The 19,403-nt window shown below is 39.6% G+C and overlaps 1 protein-coding gene and 1 long non-coding RNA gene across 3 annotated transcripts in view; one reads left to right on the top strand and one right to left on the bottom strand.

The window, feature by feature from the left end:
- zmp:0000000936 (interleukin-1 receptor type 1) overlaps positions 1 to 16,616 on the top strand; it is a 36,799-nt gene extending 20,183 nt beyond the window's left edge. The window contains exons 2-12 of one of the 2 annotated variants that reach the window (XM_061723103.1): positions 3,172 to 3,249; positions 4,425 to 4,677; positions 5,730 to 5,922; positions 7,241 to 7,415; positions 7,924 to 7,986; positions 8,344 to 8,479; positions 8,609 to 8,760; positions 9,415 to 9,558; positions 9,822 to 9,989; positions 11,697 to 11,962; positions 14,302 to 16,616. In XM_061723103.1, the coding sequence (XP_061579087.1) occupies positions 3,174 to 3,249; positions 4,425 to 4,677; positions 5,730 to 5,922; positions 7,241 to 7,415; positions 7,924 to 7,986; positions 8,344 to 8,479; positions 8,609 to 8,760; positions 9,415 to 9,558; positions 9,822 to 9,989; positions 11,697 to 11,962; positions 14,302 to 14,598 (1,923 nt within the window). In that variant the 5' untranslated portion in view covers positions 3,172 to 3,173 and the 3' untranslated portion in view covers positions 14,599 to 16,616. The remainder of the gene's footprint in view (positions 1 to 3,171; positions 3,250 to 4,424; positions 4,678 to 5,729; positions 5,923 to 7,240; positions 7,416 to 7,923; positions 7,987 to 8,343; positions 8,480 to 8,608; positions 8,761 to 9,414; positions 9,559 to 9,821; positions 9,990 to 11,696; positions 11,963 to 14,301) is intronic. The other variant, XM_061723102.1, reaches the window with a different exon arrangement.
- Positions 15,101 to 18,867, bottom strand: LOC133445730 (uncharacterized). Its single transcript, XR_009782785.1, has 3 exons — positions 18,556 to 18,867; positions 17,360 to 17,461; positions 15,101 to 16,646 (listed from the first exon to the last, which is right to left on the bottom strand). It is a non-coding gene; the product is annotated as an uncharacterized LOC133445730 (long non-coding RNA).
- Between the last annotated feature and the right edge of the window lie 536 nt (positions 18,868 to 19,403).

Raw genomic sequence — 19,403 nt, 5'->3', positions numbered from 1 at the left:
GCAGATTTTTCGGTTAGTTTTTTCTTTTTAGATCCGAGGATTTGCGTAGAAGGTGGCTTTCGCAACTTTCAGGCGCTTTTTCTGCGCAAGCAAGCTTTATAGATGAGGCCCCAGGAAAAGAGAAAACAGACTAAGAACAGGGATAGTAGAGACACAGACACAATGGCTAACTGGTGCAATACAGGGAAGACTATATGAACAGACACTGAGGGTGTAGACCAGCACAACAAACTACAAGAACGATGGACAACAATGATGGTTATGAGATACTTGTGGATCATGTCGGTGCCCCCTGCAGCATAGGCCTATAGCAGCATATCTACCACCAAGCTGGTTTGAGACTATTATAGTCTTGTTCTATAGCTGCAGCCATGACTACTGACTCTAACACACTAGAGTTTACACTAACTAGAGGTTTACTAACACCAACTAGAGGTTTACTAACACTAACTAGAGGTTTACTAAACACTAACTATAGGCTTTACTAACACCAACTAGAGGTTTACTAACACTAGCTAAAGGCTTACTAACACTAACTATAGGCTTTACTAAACAGAAAGGTTTTCAGTTTAGTTTTAAAGGTGGAGGTGGTGTCAGCCTCCTTAGCCCAGATTGGAAGTTGGTTCCATAGTAACGGTTCCTGAGTTTATCTAACCTGTCAGTCGGTCCCTCGGGGCCTGAGATGTCAATTTAGGTGCTAATTTACAGGAAGAATGTTGTTGCTGCTGCAGTTGATGACAAATTTAGCTGCAAGCCAGAAAGATTAATGCTATCATTACCATTAATACTGTACACTGAATGAGTGGTTCATGATTTATATCATCGTCACCAGTTTAAACTGTGATGTGAGATACAGTATTGCATGCTTTCCTAATATACTCAAGCCACATTTGACTGTTATGTATTAATCAGTCTTCACCGTCTTCACTCCTCAACAATGAAAACAAAAACATTCAAATGAAAACAGTAAAAGAAAGATAAATCGATAGAATGTGCAAGTAACTTCATTCTGGATGATGCACAATCAAGTTAAGACAGGTGGGGGTATATGGATTGGGTTTAAGAAGTTACCTGACAAAGCTATGCCATGCTCTGACATGCATCATCACCCCACACGTTACTAGACCTGTAATTATTGCATAATTGGTCCTCATTGTTCTTTATCTTCATTCTTGAGCTGTATGACTGCGATATCAGTAAAAATGATTACTTTTATCAGCTCCATCTCACATAAGATCTGCTTCCTTTGCTCTGCTGTTACAGTATGTCTAAGACGATGACAGAGATGTTGGGGTTTTGTTTTTATACACCACACAAGTGGATGTGAAACAAGCAAGAATCAAGATATGATCAAAGTGTAGACTCTCAGTTTTAATTCACACAGGATGTTTCACAAAACAACGTACGTGCGCATCGCCGCGTACCCTACGCCGTAGCCTCTGCGTTGGTGTAACGCGGAACCATAAATCAGCCTTAACAGTTACAGCCAATTTGCCGACTCGGTAAATTTGCTGCCATGAAGGAGATGAGCGCTAAACTTTAAAAGAGGACTAAGCATGTACAAAGTTTTATGGAAGAGTCAACTGCCATTGGTGAGTCAGTGTAACCTTCATAAATAATTTCTTTATCAGAATGTTGTGGTATTCTTGACCACCGGCCTATTTGAATGAGCTTTGTGTTGTTGTCAACTAGACCGCCGAGTCTAGTCTCTGTTATAGAGCTCAGAAATTATGTTATAGACCGCTGTGTCTATATCTATCTAAATAGATTGCGTAATTTTAGACCAGTTATGTATTTTTTTTTGTATTTAAGCTGTATCAAAGATGGAACTGAGTCAGTCCGTGACTATCTGAGTTTACAGCTCCATGTGATTGACAGCTGTCAGGCCTGTGTGTGTGTGTGTGTGTGTGTGTGTGTGTGTGTGTGTGTGTGTGTGTGTGTGTGTGTGTGTGTGTGTGTGTGTGTGTGTGTGTGTTCTTCTAAACAAGTTTGTGACTTTACTCTGCTTTCTGCAGCATAGGCCTATAGGCTTGCTTGGCTCAATAAAAGTGAGAATAAATGTTGTTTGATGGGTAGGATGAGGTGTTAACGAAAGTTAAAATGACTATCATAAGGGCCCATGGAGAATACTCCCCCTCTGTACTGAGACCCACGCTCCGCCACTGATTATACATTTTGGAAATGTTGTGATTCCGTTTCTTTAAATCTGTCATCTTTAATTTCAGTTGTCTTTCATTATCTGTCAAGCCTTTTGATTTTGTTGAGTTCCCCAATCCTTTCTTTCATTTCAAGGACAGTCCAAACTGTCAAATCCTGTTGTTGCAAACCAAACTGCCCTTCAGGGACATTAAAGATTTTCAAATCAAATCAAATCAATTTGGCCACAATGAAGGTTCCTCCTTTCTAAAAGTGCATGTTGTATCTTATCAGCATGGTGGTGGTCTCCTCCACCTGCTTTAGATCTCTTATTTGTACAGCCCCCCGATGGCATGTCAATACCTGTTTAAATCCAGACTTTGTATATGCTTCATTTATCTTGAAGTAGTGAAAGATCAGGCTGCACCATAATTTTTTTCTTCAGTGTTTTGTGTCAATGCTGTTGAGCTCCTAAAAATTGTGTAGTTCCTAGTTCATGCAAAAGCATTAAAAAGAAAAAAGAGATCAGCGTCCAGACACTTCTGGATCCAACTGTACAAACAATGCAGACTATGAAAGTTCCTATGTCCAAACTTCCCAGGAACACCGTTGTTTTTACAGTGACTAGTCAGATACTGAAGGCCGAGTCATCTCTGGCTCAGGAGACAGACGTATCGGGAATGTGCGAAAAAGGGGAAGGAAGAAGCAGAGACAGGATGACAAATCCTTTGACTGCTTTTTTTTTTTTAAGAAAAAAATAATAATACAGAAAATATTTACTGACTGTTGTTGGGTTTTAAGGCTTTTATGATGAGTCAGCAACACTGAACAGAAATATTCCTGTAAGCTGTGCTGGAAGTCATTCCAGGCTGATGCTTCCTCTCCTGCAGCATGTTGAACCTGGTCTTTTTATGTGTTCATTTTTAAATGGTGCTTTTGTTACTGTTACTTAGGTAGGAGCACTGGGTGATAAAATGGGGGGAAAAAACCAGGATAAAAATATTTAAAAAAAATAAATGCTTTTGTGTTTTTCAGCCATGGGCTCGAGTTCAACGCTGGAACGCCTTCTGTTTCTCCTCTGTTTGTCAGAGATCTGCTCAGGAACCGCAGAGGGTCAGTCACACCATTTATCCTTTACCATGCATTCTCCCACAACCCCCAGTAGACATACATACACACACACACACACACACACACACACACACACACACACACACACACACACACACACACACACACACATACACACACACACACACACACACACACACACACACACACACACACACACACACACACACACACACACACACACACACACACACACACACACACACACACACATACACACACAGCTTATGTGCATATAAACACACATCCGCTGATTCTCCAGCCAACCAAGAAATCCCTACCATGCATCCTAACAAGAAAAGGAACTCGGGTAGAATCAAACTCTGTGTGTGTGTGTGTTAATCACAGTGGTGTGCACACTCACTTACAACCCCATCTCCCCCATACCACACACACACACACACACACACACACACACACACACACACACACACACACACACACACACACACACACACACACACACACACACACACACACACACACACTCAGCAGAGAAATGACACTTCAGACCCATGAATGTCTGCGTATGTGTCAGCCTGCATGTTTCTCTAACTCCCTCATTCACACACAACACACACACACACACACACACACACACACACACACACACACACACACACACACACACACACACACACACACACACACACACACACACACACACACACACACACACACACAGCTCTAATCAGCTGCCTTCGGTCATATTGGACGTATTTGATCGCCCTCTTCTGGAAAATTGTGTCACTGCAGAAACTCTTAAATAACCCTAATAGATCCCGATAGATAAGCTCTACTTAAACCTCACCATTTGATGTCCCACAGGGAACAGTTTAATTTCAAAAACAAATCTTTGAAAGCAAATCCAGGGATCGATGAAGCAAGATAAGAAAGATTCTTGCTGATCTTACTGTCAGGTACTAAAACATAAAATAATAATGATGAAAAATAAATAAAAAATAACTTAGAACTTGCAAATACACAGCTTCCCTCTTCCCACAATCAACTTCAAATGATGCACCTTAACAAAGCAACAGACTGCTCTGAGATAAAACGTCATGCTTTTGTCTGCACATTGTGTTATGATGTTTTTTTAATTGCCATTTGCAATTTCACTTAGATACAACCGTTTTCCTTTTACATGTGTGTCACAGAGAACTGCACCAACTACAATCTCCAGTTCGAAAGGGCTTTCTCCGTTCCCGGGGACATGATTATGCTGAATAGCACACTGGTGTCTCCAGACGTCTTCAACTTCAGCACCGTTCCCTACAACATCACATGGTACAACTCAAAGACGGGACGAGAAATGAGCAACCAGACTGGTCGGATCCTGGTGCTCCAGGAAACTCTATGGTTCCTGAATGTAACACTGGATGATGATGGGGAATACAAGACAATACTGAGGTATGGCAGCATCAAAAGAAATTGAAATGGCAGAAAAGGAAAGCACAAAATCCACTGCGCAACAAGAAGCATCTATTAAGGAAATTACAGACAGTACTGGAGTTGAGGGGGGATGAGGGGGGTGGCATCTCCCCTGAAATAAAAACAGTCAAAATCATCCCCCCTGTAAAACTGCCATCCCCCCTTTCCATCCCTTATGTCATTTCATCAATGAATGTGGTTTTACTGCTATTTCAACATTTAGAGTCATCACCAGAAAAATAACACCAGAAAAATGTGACAATTTTCACCTTTTTCAGGTAAATTTTCACTTGAAATAAGTAGAAAAATCTGCCAGTGGAACAAGATTTATCTTCTCATTACAAGCAAAAAAATCTTGTTCCACTGGCAGATTTTTCTACTTATTTTAAGTGAAAATCTACTTGAAACAGGTGAAAATTGTTGTTTTTTCCAGTGATGAGTCTTGTTTTAAGTGTAATGAGATTTTTTTACTAAAATGAGACATTTTAACTAGAAATAAGACAAATATTCTTGTTAAGATTTTGAGTTTTTGCAGTGATCCATTTGACTTATCCTGTGAAGGACAGAGTCATATTGATAAGTTCAGAAAAGTGTTTTTTATTGTTGTATTTGATGTATTTGATGTAAGCCCAGTGGATATTTAAAGCTTACAGAAGGCTGCATTTAACTGCTGCTATGTCATTCCTGCAGTATTTCTGCAGGTGTTTTGGTCACTGCTATTATTTGTAATATATTATATTATTTGTAATCAGCACAAATGATCTGTCCCCATGTGATAAAATCCACCATCCCCCCTGATTTTTTTTTACAACTCCAGTACTAATTACAGAGGACAAAAAACACTGATACCAAAATATATTCTTTCCATCTCAGAAAAAAAACAAAACAAACAGATTTTAAACACTATATACAAGCTTTTCTTTATAACCAAAGTACTGTGGTGGGATAATGATTGAAGAAATATACTCACATGTGACAGCCCAGTAGACCTGGACGAGTTCTACAGCCATTAAATGGTGTTTTGTCCACAGAACTCCCTCTCAGTGCTACATGCAGTCCACTAAACTGGTGGTGGATTTGCCAGATCCTGGAGAGTGTGGACGACCACGGAAAGCCAATCAACAACTTACAAACCGAGCGGCGGACACACTGAACTGCCCTCTTCATTGCTATTTTGAGAAACTGGCAAGCTACAACATCGCTTCCACTATCAAGTGGTACAGAGTGAGTTATTAGTTTCTGTTGGATAATGTTGTTGGAAATAAGATAATTGGTTTCCATTAGGGATGCCCCAATACCATTTTTTTCACACCGAGTACGAGTATTTTAATTTATGTACTTGCCGATACCGAGTACTGATACGATACTTCTACCACAAAAATAACTAGGCTAAAAATTAAAATTAAAGCTGCAAGCAGCGATGAACGGGCCCTGACACCCTTGTGCACGTTCAGGCTGCAGTGGAAGCTTGTATGACTTGATGTAGATTCTTCAGGCCTGGACATTTAGCAGATGACACCACCCATGACTCTCTATAGCAAACCATTCAAAAGTTATGGCAGAAAATAGGATGGAGATGCACATTTTGATGTATAACACACCTGGGTGCACGTTGCAGTTCGGGCCGTATTAACTGCCGAAGGAATGGCATAAATTGTGCCAAAATTACGCGATTAATTCAAAATGTTCAAAATGGCCGACTTCCTGTTCGGCACTACAAGTGCGAAGGCCCTAATAAATAAAATGAGTAGAATACCTATTTTAAACAAAAAATAATCTTTCTGTGTAAATAAAAAGTTTCCACACTGGCACTGTCTCCACATTTAAGAAAATATCAAACATATAACATACCAATGAAACATCATATCGTGGCTCGAGTGCGTTGAGAAAACGATGAAATCCTTCGTCTTCTCCATCTGACAGTGGCTGCTCATCCAGCGCTTTATAACGGGTTAGAGCCTCCGTTATTTTAACGGCCCGTGGGTCGTCTCTTGTCATCGTCTGTCTCTTTTGCAGAACCTGAGCTAATGTTGCTGTTGTCCAGCTGCTTGCAGTAGCATTAGCAAACTCTGTATACTCAGCTTTATGATGCGTCTTGAGATGTTTTATCAAGTTGCTGGTATTAAACGACATATTCTCCTTCCCTCCTCTTGACACCTTAGCAGCAGTAGCTTCAGTCTGCCTTGCTTCGTCATCGTCCCTTATTTGAAACATGTCCACACTGCTGACATCCCGCTGGCATTAATTGTTGCTATCTTGCCTGAAACGGCGCTGCCAGTCTCACTCATGTATCACTCTCTTCTCATCACCACGCTGACTGCAGCTCAACATCTCCCCCTAGAGTCACTAACCAGTAACTACAGCAACAATCAAGTGGTATCGGAGAATTTTTGCGAGTACGAGTATATGAGAGCAGTATCGGCCCCGATACCAATACCAGTATCGTATCGGGGCATCCCTAGTTTCCATCTTTTTTTATGTCGTCTATTCTAAGTGTGTGTGTGTGTGGTGATGCTAAAAAAGATGTTTCCTCCTCCAATAGGGCTGTGACCCCGTAGAGAATCACAGTGACAGATATGTCTTCAGGGACAAACGGACCAAAATGACCATCGGCAAGGTGGAGTCTGGAGACGGGGGTCTCTACACATGTAGACTGACATTCACACTCGGTGGCGTTACAGGATCTGTGTCAGAGACCATTGATGTGGCAGTCACAGGTGAGAACAAAGGATTCAAAGTACATTATATTTAAAAGTGGTGATGGGAGTCCGTCAGACGATGTTTGTCTGGGCGGCTCTGACCAGCATCAGTATTGGTCACTGATGTCGACTGATACTAGCAGGGGTGGGCAATCCTGGTCCTCGAGGACCGGTGTCCTGCAGGTTTTAGATGTTTCCCTGCTGTAACACACCTGATTCTAATTAATCATCGTCATCAGTTTGTCATCCAGGGCTGCACAATTCTGTTAATGACACAGTCACTTGTATCATGGTGCAATGAAGCAGGGAAACATGTAAAACCTGCAGGGACACCGGCCCTCGAGGACCAGGATTGCCCACCCCTGCTGTAGCTGATATGGGTGATATTCAGTCGATGCATCATATCATATTGATTTTCAGCATTGAAATGGGATTAACTCTACTGTGAGTATACAGTAGGATAGCAATACTGTTTATTTCTGTGAGCATCCTCCTCCGTTAATATCTCTGATGTTTGTCTTTTCAGACAAATTCTTTTTGGCTCCGCGAGTGCACGAACCAGCAAATGAAATAGTCAAGGCAGAGATGGGTGAGACGCTGTATTCAACTTGTCCTGACACTTATTGTACTGTGCAATTGAGTGCCTAGCAACACAACCTTAATTTTGAATAATTAGATTCTTACCCTGCATTTAAAGAAATTTAATGATATAAATAACTATTCAGAGTATTGACACATTATAAATTTTTTATGAAAATTGATTTGCTCTTCATCATTTTCCATATTTGACCTTTACCCTTGCACTCCACCTGCTGCTTTTGGTCTTATCTGCCAGACAATAAGGTTCCTTGAGAAAAATGTTTAGTAATATTGTAATGTAATAATGGAATCAAAAAGAGTAATAGAAAATGCTTTGTTGATATAATGTACTTGTTTATGCATTTAGGATCCAATTTCTCAAAGAGGTGCCAGGTTTTTGTGCCGGGGTCTGGGATTCCCTTTGTTGACGTCATGTGGGTGGTGAAAGATAATTTCATTCTGGAAACCAACGCCTCTAAACGAATCTCCACGTCAACACAACGGTCAGTAACTTCATCTACTTGAGTTAGGGTGCAACATTGAAGAAACATGTACCGTAAATGACACCAGGCTTTATACAGTAGCATCTTTATTTATTTATTTTCTCCTCATCTTCCAACTGTTGTGAGCAGAATGCGGATCCAGGATTCTCCTAAAGGCGTGTGGTTGGAGCGGCTGCTGAGAGTGTCTGAACTGAGAGAGGAGGACTTCAACATCAACTACACCTGTATAGCATACAGTTCCAGAGGCTCGCCTAGTGGATATTTCACTTTGATACCAACAGGTAAAGACAGCTAAATAATAACTGTAAAAAGAACTTTGAAAACTGTCAATGAAAAAAAAGGACCACAATTACTCATATAGAGGGTCTGCATTGACGTCACTTCCCCACTGGACCAGCCCCCTTACTCACACTGGGTGGTAAAAACAGTTGAAACTAGTGGAGAAGACGGGATAACAGCCGATTATTGGCTTACATTAAAGGCAGTTGGACTTTTCTTTTTGGCTGTTGTTTTAAGTTTTACAATTGTAGTTAACTTCCTTGATCTTTTTTATTTTAATGTCTACATCCAATAATTTCTTCTCTATTCGCTATTTTAATGTCCAAGTTAAGATGTTTTTTAAGTAGTAGTAGACACCAATTGTCATAATCCCAGTTACCACACATGGAGTTGAAGAATCAATGACCTTATAATGGTTGGTGATGAAAACTAAAGCAGAACTTTCAGATACTTCATCAAAACTTATCTTAACAGGCCCACGTCCTCATTTTGGCCAAGAGGTACGAGCCATAAAAACATACTGCAAAACGAATTCCATTTAAATTTTTTTAGTGGGTGATTCCTCAAGGTAGATATCAGAAAAAAAGTCACATGAACACACACAATGTAAATCCAGTAAAATCCAGAATGTCTGACATGTATGTTCTTCTCCACAGAACCAAACATCATCCTTCCCATTGGAATAGTTCTTGGTGGTGTGACGTTTCTCTTTATCCTCACTGTCTCAATTTACTACATTTTTCGGATCGAAATTGTGCTGTGGTTTAGAAGAGCTTTTCCACTTCTCTATGCAAACAAAGGTAAGACTTCACAATAGTTGTGTGTAACTGATGATATATTTCCCGTTACAAGAGACTGTAAATGGGAGCTTATGATACACGGTGGATCCATGAGGAAATAAAAAAGTTCCATCATAACCCAAAGATCATCAGCTCAACTGAATATATGAATAATATGAATGTTTTAAATATATATAAATATTTGGCAAGAAAACAAATATTTTTATGCATTTATTTATTTTTAAAGGGGTCATTTCCAATCACTATTCTCTTTTCTGTGGCAGACTTGGATGGGAAGCTATATGATGCCTATGTAGCATACCCGGAGCCATATACCTCTGGATTCAGCAAGAAGGTGGAGAAGTTTGCCCTCCATGAATTACCCCAGGTGTTGGAAAAAGACTGTGACTACAAACTCTATATCGCAGGGCGTGACTGTCTACCCGGACAGGGTAAGTCTACACAACGTTAGCACCAGTTAGCACTGCAGGGCTCTTTTCCTCAAACACCGGACCAGTTTGGCAATCTTCAAAAGTACAGATTTTAATTAATGTAACAAAAGAAGTAAATGCCCCTACTTACTTATGCATGCAATTTTATTGCTTTACTTTTTTAGGCCTTGTTTTAATAAAACTATTTTTGCAAGCTGTTTCATGTGCACAAACTCTTAATACAGTATGTTTTAATAACCACCACTTCAACAGCCTTTCTTTAATAAGCTCTCAGATGATTTGGGAGTTTGCTTAAGGTCTTGCTGGAAAAGCAATCTCCTACTCGGCTTCAGTTTCTGGAATGCGTGGCGTTTACATCCTACTTGTAACATTAAGAAATAAAGTCATTCTATATTCCAGATCATACCGAAGTGGGAAAAACAACAGGTGTCTATTCAGATAGACCAGGGGTCGGCAACCCAAAATGTTGAAAGAGCCATATTGGACCAAAAACACAAAAAACAAATATGTCTGGAGCCGCAAAAAATAAAGGAAACACATGCTGCATGTTTCTATATTAGTTATAACTGGGGGAAGATTTTTTTTCATTATGCACTTCGAGAAAAAAGTCGAAATGTCGAGAAAAAAGTCGAAATGTCAAGATTAATGTTGAAGTACAATCTTGAGACAAAAGTCGAAATGTCGAGAAAAAAGTCTAAATGTCGAGAAAAAAGTCAAAATGTCGAGAGAAAAGTCGAAATGTCGAGAAAAAAGTCGAAATATTGAGAAAAAAGTAGAAATTTCGAGAAAAAAGTAGAAATGTCAAGATAAATGTTGAAGTACAATCTTGAGACAAAAGTCGAAATGTCGAGAAAAAAGTCGAAATGTTGAGAAAAAAGTTGAAATGTTGAGAAAAAAGTCAAAATGTCGAGAAAAAAGTCGAAATATCGAGATTAAAAAGGAAAGGAAAAAGTAAGAAAAAAGATTAAAAAAAAGGAAAAAAGAAGAAAAAAAAAGAAAAAAGAAGAAAGAAAAGGAAAAAAGAGAAAAAAAAGAAGAAAAAAAGGACAAAAAAAGGGAAAAAAGGTCAAACATTTTTTTAAAAGCTCCAGGAGCCACTAGGGCGGCGCTAAAGAGCCGCGGGTTGCCGACCCCTGAGATAGACCTTTAAAAACTTTCATAACATTGCTAGTTGACTCATTTGTAGAAAGCGGGATACTTCTAAACCTCAAGCTTCTTCTCCGGTCAAAGCCAGCTGGAAGCTTCCATGACCCGTCTTTTGTTTTTCTGTTTCCACATCCAAATCTTGCCCCATATGGAACTGCACATCTGGATTATGTCCAGCTTTCTAGCCCGATGGGACTTCAGCCATGATGATCATCAGTGTCATGAATTTTATTCAAAGCTATTTCAGTTTCCCTCCAGTTTCCTGCCATACTCTTATTCTAAATGTGCTGCTCTACTAAAAGGACACTGATGAAAATGAATGAATTTCTAAAGACAGACCACCTCAGCCTCACCTTATCAGGTCCTGCTCTTGGTCTAAAATGGGTTTACATTGGGTGAAATTTTGTAGATTCACTTTTTTTTATGCTAAATTGTTAGAAGTAAAAAGGTGCAGAAATGTATTTTTGATTTTTTTTTTCTTTTAAAACATCAATTCATAGCTAACAGTCATTGCTATATAAGCTCACGCTGTCATCCTTCGTCATTTGTTCCCAACCGTAGCCATCGTGGACTCCATGGAGGAGAACATTCAAGCCAGTCGTCGCTTCCTCCTGCTGTACACCGCCTCCACTTTCACCAGCCGACGGCACACGAGCAGCAGCAGCAGCAGTAATAACAACAACGTTTCTAAGAGCAGTGATGGCAGCGACAAGGACCAAAGCAGAGCCACGAGTCTTGATGGCAGCGACAAAGTTTACCCAGACACAAGGCATCAGTTGGAATGTGTGGCAGCGATGCACAGAGCGCTGATGGACGGATCGCTGAAGGTAAAAAACGTGTTTACATCCCATTACTGCACCCACAATTAGACAGCTGGATTTAAATAAGTGTTTAAGTTGCAGCCATTGCTTATGGAAAACTTGAAGCAGTAGCTGTTTCTCACTGTAAGGCCTTTCAGCTCATGTGGGTACAGAATGTGTTTTACGTTAGTTTTTTGCTCTTCTGGTGTTTGTTTGCACACAATTGTTCATATTCACTTCTGGGACAGATAAGCCATCTCCTTCCTGAGCAATGTGATGCCTTTGTGCTTCCGCTTCTGCTTTTTAAAGATTATTTTGTAGCTCTAGTGGCCCTTTATTGAAGTTGCAGACAGGAACGGGGTAGAGAGAGAGTTTGGGGATGACATGAGGTAAAGGTGCACAGGCCGGGATTGTACGGTGGCCGACAAGGGCCAAACGCACTGCAACGGCCTAATGCGTCTCAGTTAAGGAAAACGGCTTCAAGTACAGAAACGATTCAAATTCACAAACTCAAAACGAGGTACAAAAAGAGGAACGTGGTGCAAATGAAAAAACGTGCTGCAAAAAACAAAGACAAATGCAGCATCAGCAAATAGAGAAACGATGCAAAGCACAAAACAATATAAAACAAGAAACCATCTTCGAAAGAAAAACGCTTCATAACCGGTTACCAAACCTGCAGGGGGCGCTCTCAGCGTAACAGCTCAATGGACAGACACACGGGATGTAGAGACCGAACAGCCGACTGAACCACAGTGTTTACATCCATGGTTTAAACATACAGCGGGAACGGTAATGTGATATATATGTGGTTTACATCACTGTACAATGCTGTACATTACAAGACGTTTCTTTATTATATTTTAACGTTACAGTCAGCTGTTCGGTCTCTCTCTACATCCCATGTGTCTGTCCATTGAGCTGTTACGCTGAGAGCGCCCCCTGCAGGTTTGGTAACCGGTTATGAAGCGTCTTTCTTACGAAGATGGTTTCTTGTTTCATATCGTTTTGTGTTTTGCATCGTTTCTCTATTTGCAGCGCGTTTGATGATGCTGCATTTGTCTTTGTTTTTTCATTTGCACCACGTTCCTCTTTTTGTTCCTCGTTTTGAGTTTGTGAATTTGAATCGTTTCTGTACTTGAAGCCGTTTTCCTTAACTGAGACGCATTAGGCTGTTGCAGTGCGTTTAGCCCTTGTCGACCACCGTAGGATTGGAACCTGCAACCGCTGCAGGAGGACTGTAGCCTCAGTATATGAGCCGCTTGCTTAACCCCTTACGCCACCAAGCGGCCCATGTGTGTCATTGTTTAAACAAGAACGTGGGACACTCAGGCATCTGGAAACTTTACACAAGGATGAAACAGACTTTTGAAGGTCCACCATCTCTTGATGATCTGGTTGATTTCTTTTACTTTTGTGATCTCGTCATGAAGCTGAGGGCACCAGTACCACACACTCACATACACATAATGATAAATACACCTCCCTCATCATTCAAGGACTTCCCTGCTGCCCTCGTATCCCCCCTAACACAGGAACAGGTTGTAGTGCTGCACGAGGAGGCTGCGCTGCTCACTTTGGTGACTGTGCTGGAACTCCCCCTCCCCCTCCACACATGCTACTCTTCCTTATGATGTTGTTACATTCTTTGAGTATGTTGCTTTCTGTGCTGAGGTGTTTTTTGCACTTTCATACTGTGTATTTATACACAGTGGTATTTTTTCCCTCCTCTCTCCGAGTGTCACCCTTTCTGTACCCACGTCATACTGTATGTTGTTAGTTTTGTGTTTCTCTTCTCTTGATGGGCTGTACTGGAATGAAAGGTTGTTGTGTCGGGACACTGGCTCCATGACATATAAAGCAATTTCCCAAGTGAGGTTGTGAGAAAGTGTGCCTGAAAATACATCCATGGGTCACGCTAGTTAACTCAAATGATGTCAGTTAAACTACTACTACTCATGTTGAATTGACAGTCAGCTCATCATGCGATCTTCAGACTTTGAAAAAAGAAATAAAAAAAACAGCATTTTCTATTAACCTTTTCTTGAAAAAAAAAAGAAGAAAAAATTTAACTAAAAATACACTGCATTGAAACATCTGGTTGGAATTGTAGATTCATAGTCCAGAAGGGGAAGAAATACTGAGGCCTTTCTCTGCCATTCATAGGCCAGACGACCTCTACACACAACTAGTATACACAATTATACAGGACATATCCTTCTTAACATACTTTATGAAACAATTCAGTCATTCATACTGTATCTGTTCGGTTGGGAGATGCTTGATAGATAAAACCATTGAACACAATGGAGTGATTACTTGACTCATATTTAAGATGAAATGCTCTAAAATGATCTGATTTACAGGTGGTTCTTGTGGAGCTGGAAGAAATCACCCCAGCTCAACTGGCGCTCTTCCCAGCATCGGTGCGCCACCTGAGGAAGAAGCAGGGTGCTGTGTGTCTATGGAAGAACCACAAAACCAAGCAGAGATGGAGGACGTGTATGACGACGAGAGGAGACGTGGAAAGTGGAAGTAATGACTCACAGTTATCTCCATCCCTCTCCCCTTCCTCCAGATTCTGGAAGGAAGTGAGGTACCATATGCCTGTGAGAAGGAAAAAGATCACGTATCCGGAGAAGATTGCACTGCTGAACTCTTGATGGAGACGTGTGGGTGTGTGAAATGTAGATGTTTTTCCTGTACACATATGGACGATAGTGAAACTCCTCCCACGCAGATAATGTAGATGTATTGCTCTGTAACAAGAAGTAAGGAGGTGCTCACTCCAAGGGTTATGGACGGCGTACAGAACCAAGGTACTCACAAGACTTTTCATGAAAAAAAAGACACATTTGTCTTTCGTGCTAATCATGTGCAACATATCCTGTAGGACATTTGTTTTTGTAATAGTACCATATTCAAAATGTACTGTAGTCATGGTAACTGAATTTGGAAAACCTGATGATAAAGACTCAGCATCAACATCAACATCAGCAGCATCTGTACATCTGTGTCTGGGCTATCCAAGGCCTGCTTGAATCACTCAACTATATGTCCATGAAAATGTAAAAATGTAAATATAAAAAGACTTTAAAAAGTTTTATAATAGAATACAAACTGTGAATGTTTTATTTTTGAATGTTTTTATTTTATCATTTTGGGAAACACACATGCTGCCCTTCACGTACTGTTAACAGAGTCAAAAATGTTAATATGTATAAATGTGTTATTTATAAAAGCAACAGCTTGATGTTAAATGTGGATGGAAGCATATGTTGTTATTGTTGCATTTAAATGCTATGTATACTGTATTTCATCAGCATGTATAACCATCAAGTCATGCATTTGTGATCTTTCAGTGAAAATGTATATGCAGTGGTTGTATAAATTCTGTTAAACATCCATGTTTTTTAAACCTATATTAACAATTACATTTATATTTAGTTAACATTACATTACAAGCAACAAAATGACAATAGTTTCCTCTTACATCCACATCCTTGCCAACTTTCAACTCCATAGAAGAACACTGGAAGAACCAGAACTCTCCTGTTTTATGAAGTTTATACAAAATAATTGAAATAAAATGTTAATGCAATGTGTCTGCAGTACTTGTAAAACTATTCAAGGTATTTTTAGAGGATGGACAATGAATATTCTTTAATTCCACGCCTTAAATCCAACCAAAACAGCACTAAAAGCTGCCATCAATCAGTGTCTGCATTTGATTTAAAGCAATCAGCAACAATGCTTGTCCTGTGTTTTATTGTGAAGCACTTTGTGATTTTATCTTGAAAGTTGCTATATAAATACAATTGTATTTACTTACTTACAATCATTACATAGCAACACAGCCTTTGCCTTCGATAAGTTTGTGAGGTAGTGCTACAATTACTTCCCACTAATGACAAAAGGATGAGGAGGGCTAGGTGGATCAGGTGAGAGGGCTGGTAGGGTGAGGCCTTTTACAAATCAAAGCTTTGAAAAAGGTAATTACTTTCTTACCAGCCTAGCCCAGATACAATAGGGCCTTCGCACTGTAAGTGCTCGGGACCTAATAATAAAAAACAAAAACAAATTACACAATTAAAAAAAAACTACAACAAAGTTATAAAATAACACAAATTAGCTGTTGTCAAACACAGATAGTCGTATTCTTTTTTGATTCAAAGAAAAATATGACAATGGTGTTAAAAAGAGAGAAAGGAAAAAAGAAAACCCACCTAACTTAACAATTATCATGATATTTCTTCATCAAACCAGCTTTTATTATTCAACTGATATGCATTAAATTATATTTGCAAGTACAGATTTGATGAAAAGGTGAGAGTATATAACAGGATTGCATATCCCCCAAACGTCTCATCTTAATACCTGATTATGATTTAATATTGCTGAGCCACAGCACGGCTAAGTTAGCCACATGCTAACTCATTCACAAACATCATTCATTCTGCATTACACAGGAATACGTACCAATAAAACTGAGCTCATGTTCTGTGTATTGTATTTATCATGTAGAACAATATCTATGAAAATGAATTGTACAGGAAATAAATCCTTAATCTTATAAATGAAATAATGCGTCACGGCTTGGACAGTTAATGTGGTTCCACATGTTGTATTTGGGGTTGCGTGAGCGTTCTGATGGTCCATCCATGTTCCTGCAGGTGACGCCTCTGAGACCCATGGAGCCCCGGTGTGTCTGCTGCAGGAGTTACAGAGCGCTGTTAGCGGAGAAACACTTCAGCTTTTTTACATAGTTAAAGTACAGAAGAGTATTAGGGCCATGCAGGAGAAAAGATATTTGAGAGGGGAAGATTTTTTTTTATTGCGCACTTCGAGAAAAAAGTCGTAATGTCGAGAAAAAAGCTGAAATGTTGAGATTAATGTTGAAATACAATTTCAAGAATAAAGTCGAAATTTCGTGAATAAAGTTGAAATACAATTTGGTGAATAAAGTGGAAATGTCTCCTCTGGCCCATCAAATCCAGTTAGCAGAGCGACTGACAGCTCTGCAGCAGCCGTCGTAAATAACTAACTAACTAACTTACATTCTTGGAGTGGAACATTAAGTTTCTGAAGTTATGCAACTGCATATGTGTGATATGTCTTTCAAATCAATATCGTAAAGCCAATCCTTGTATTCTGAACCTTGTTGTTACCAACCTAACATAATTCAAGTAGTCAACACTAAAGCATATGAAGCAAATGACTTTTTTCTCAACATTTCGACTTTTTTCTCGAATTGTACTTAAAAATTAATCTCGACATTTCGACTTTTTTCTCAACATTTTGACTTTTTTCTCGAAGTGCATAATGAAAAAAAAAATCTTCTTCCTCTAAAATATTATTTTTATTTTTGTCCTGCCTGGCCCTAATACTCTTCCGTATTGAAGTCACGATGCCTGGTAAACAAACCTTTTTAGGTGGAAGACTCTGCAGGCAGTAGCCCCGTGAACTGTGACCCGAGTGTAATGAGGATTCCCCCCAGCAGCCCGGCAGACAAGGCCCAGCTCAGACCTGAGGAGAGAGACATTTCAACGTTACAGTCTTTCACTCATCTCGTCTATTTAGCCATGACATTTTTTCTTCAAAAAGATATGGAGTTTACAGTTTAAAAGCACACTTTCCAACCACAGCTTTACGTTTCTGTTCAGAGCATGGTGTGAATGACATTTCTACAAACAGAAGTCCATTATTGTTTGCTCTTAAATCAGCACAACGCTGACTATAATCTTCAGAAACTGTTGGAAGGAAAAGTCCATCTGGTGTTGAAGAGTGAACACGGTGCGTTGATACCAGCCTCATGTTGCACGTGAAAGATGTCATGTGGTGCTTTTAACATTTGTTATATCTGTAAAAGCTATAACGATTATATTCACATATCTTAATTTACCTGTTAATGTAAAAATATTTTTTTTTCTTTTATTAACATACAGTACAAACAACAACAAAAGACGACATCGAGTTACAATATGTATCTAGGTGTGTGTGTGTGTGTGTGTGTGTGTGTGTGTGTGTGTGTGTGTGTGTGTGTGTGTAAATAATATAATGAAAGTAGATAAATAAATTAAGAATATTAATTTGAAAAATGTATAAATAAATAAACAAATAAATGATTATCATATAGAGTTATATAATATAGCATGATAAAATATAAAGTAATATATGTAATACTATAATAGCATGTAATAATATAATAATATCCTAATATAACATAATTTTATGTTATAAATCTTGTCCCACTGGCAGATTTTTCTACTTATTTCAAGTGAAAATTTACTTGAAACAGGTGAAAATGGTCAAATAAGTTATTTTTCTGGTGTTATTTTTCTGGTGGTGACTCTAAATGTTGAAATAGCTGTAAAACCACATTCATTAATGAAATGACATAAGGGATGGAAAGGGGGGATGGCAGTTTTACAGGGGGATGATTTGGACCGTTTTTATTTCAGGGGGGATGCCGTCCCCCCTCATCCCCTCATCCCACTCATCCCCCCTCATCCTCCCTCAACTCCAGTACTGGTTGTAATCCAGGTTTGTGCGAAGTTATTTAATTTCCTCATGAAGTGTCACCAGTAAATCCAGTGTTGTGTTTATAAAGCAGTACTCACCTGGACTTCTGTCGTGGTTTCAGATCATCTGTGTCTGTGATGAAGGGTTTTCTCCGTGTGTTTGGGTCGGGTGAGTACGGTGGCCGACAAGGGCCAAACGCACTGCACCGTAGATGAGTCCTGCGGGTTGTTGTCCATGTTGCAGCTGTTGTAGGAGTGATCGATATATTCCTCTAGGTCTGCTAACTGCTCCATTAGTGGTGAAAGTATTCCGGTTAGTGATCGACGTATGGGGCTGGAGTTTGTGTTAGAAAAAAGTAAAAAAAAAAAGTCAAAACAATAGTTTTCCTCAGTGACCGGGCGCCGCCATGTTGGATCGCCTGTCCACGTGACGTCATCACGTCCGCATTCGTCACGTTGACGTATTTAGTTCAGCGAGATCAAAGGTTACCATGACAACCACAACCACAACATTCTAAGTGACGTCAAAGCACGTTACTCTATAAATTCCGTGAAACTCCGCACAGAATCATAGTGTATTGAACTTTCAACACGCTACCTGTTGCAAGATTCTCTGGTGAAAACCCCGTCTAACGACTCGGAAAAAACCTCAGAAAACGCTTCAGAACTTCAAACCTACATTTACTGACACATTTTAAAACCGTAGTATCTTGAATCTTTCAAGACACGACCTGTTGCGAGACTCTCTGGTGGAAACCAAGTCTACGACTTGGAAAAAACCTCAGAAAACGCTTCAGAACTTCAAACCTACATCTTACTGACACATTTTAAAACCGTAGTATCTTGAATCCTTCAAGACACAACCTGTTGCGAGACTCTCTGGTGGAAACCAAGTCTACGACTTGGAAAAAACCTCAGAAAACGCTTCAGAACTTCAAACCTACATC

The sequence above is a fragment of the Cololabis saira genome, chromosome 6, assembly GCF_033807715.1.
Source record: "Cololabis saira isolate AMF1-May2022 chromosome 6, fColSai1.1, whole genome shotgun sequence".
Lineage (NCBI taxonomy): Eukaryota > Metazoa > Chordata > Actinopteri > Beloniformes > Belonidae > Cololabis > Cololabis saira.
The sequence above is the reverse complement of the archived record's forward strand: the minus strand, read 5'-3'. Positions and strand labels throughout refer to the sequence as shown.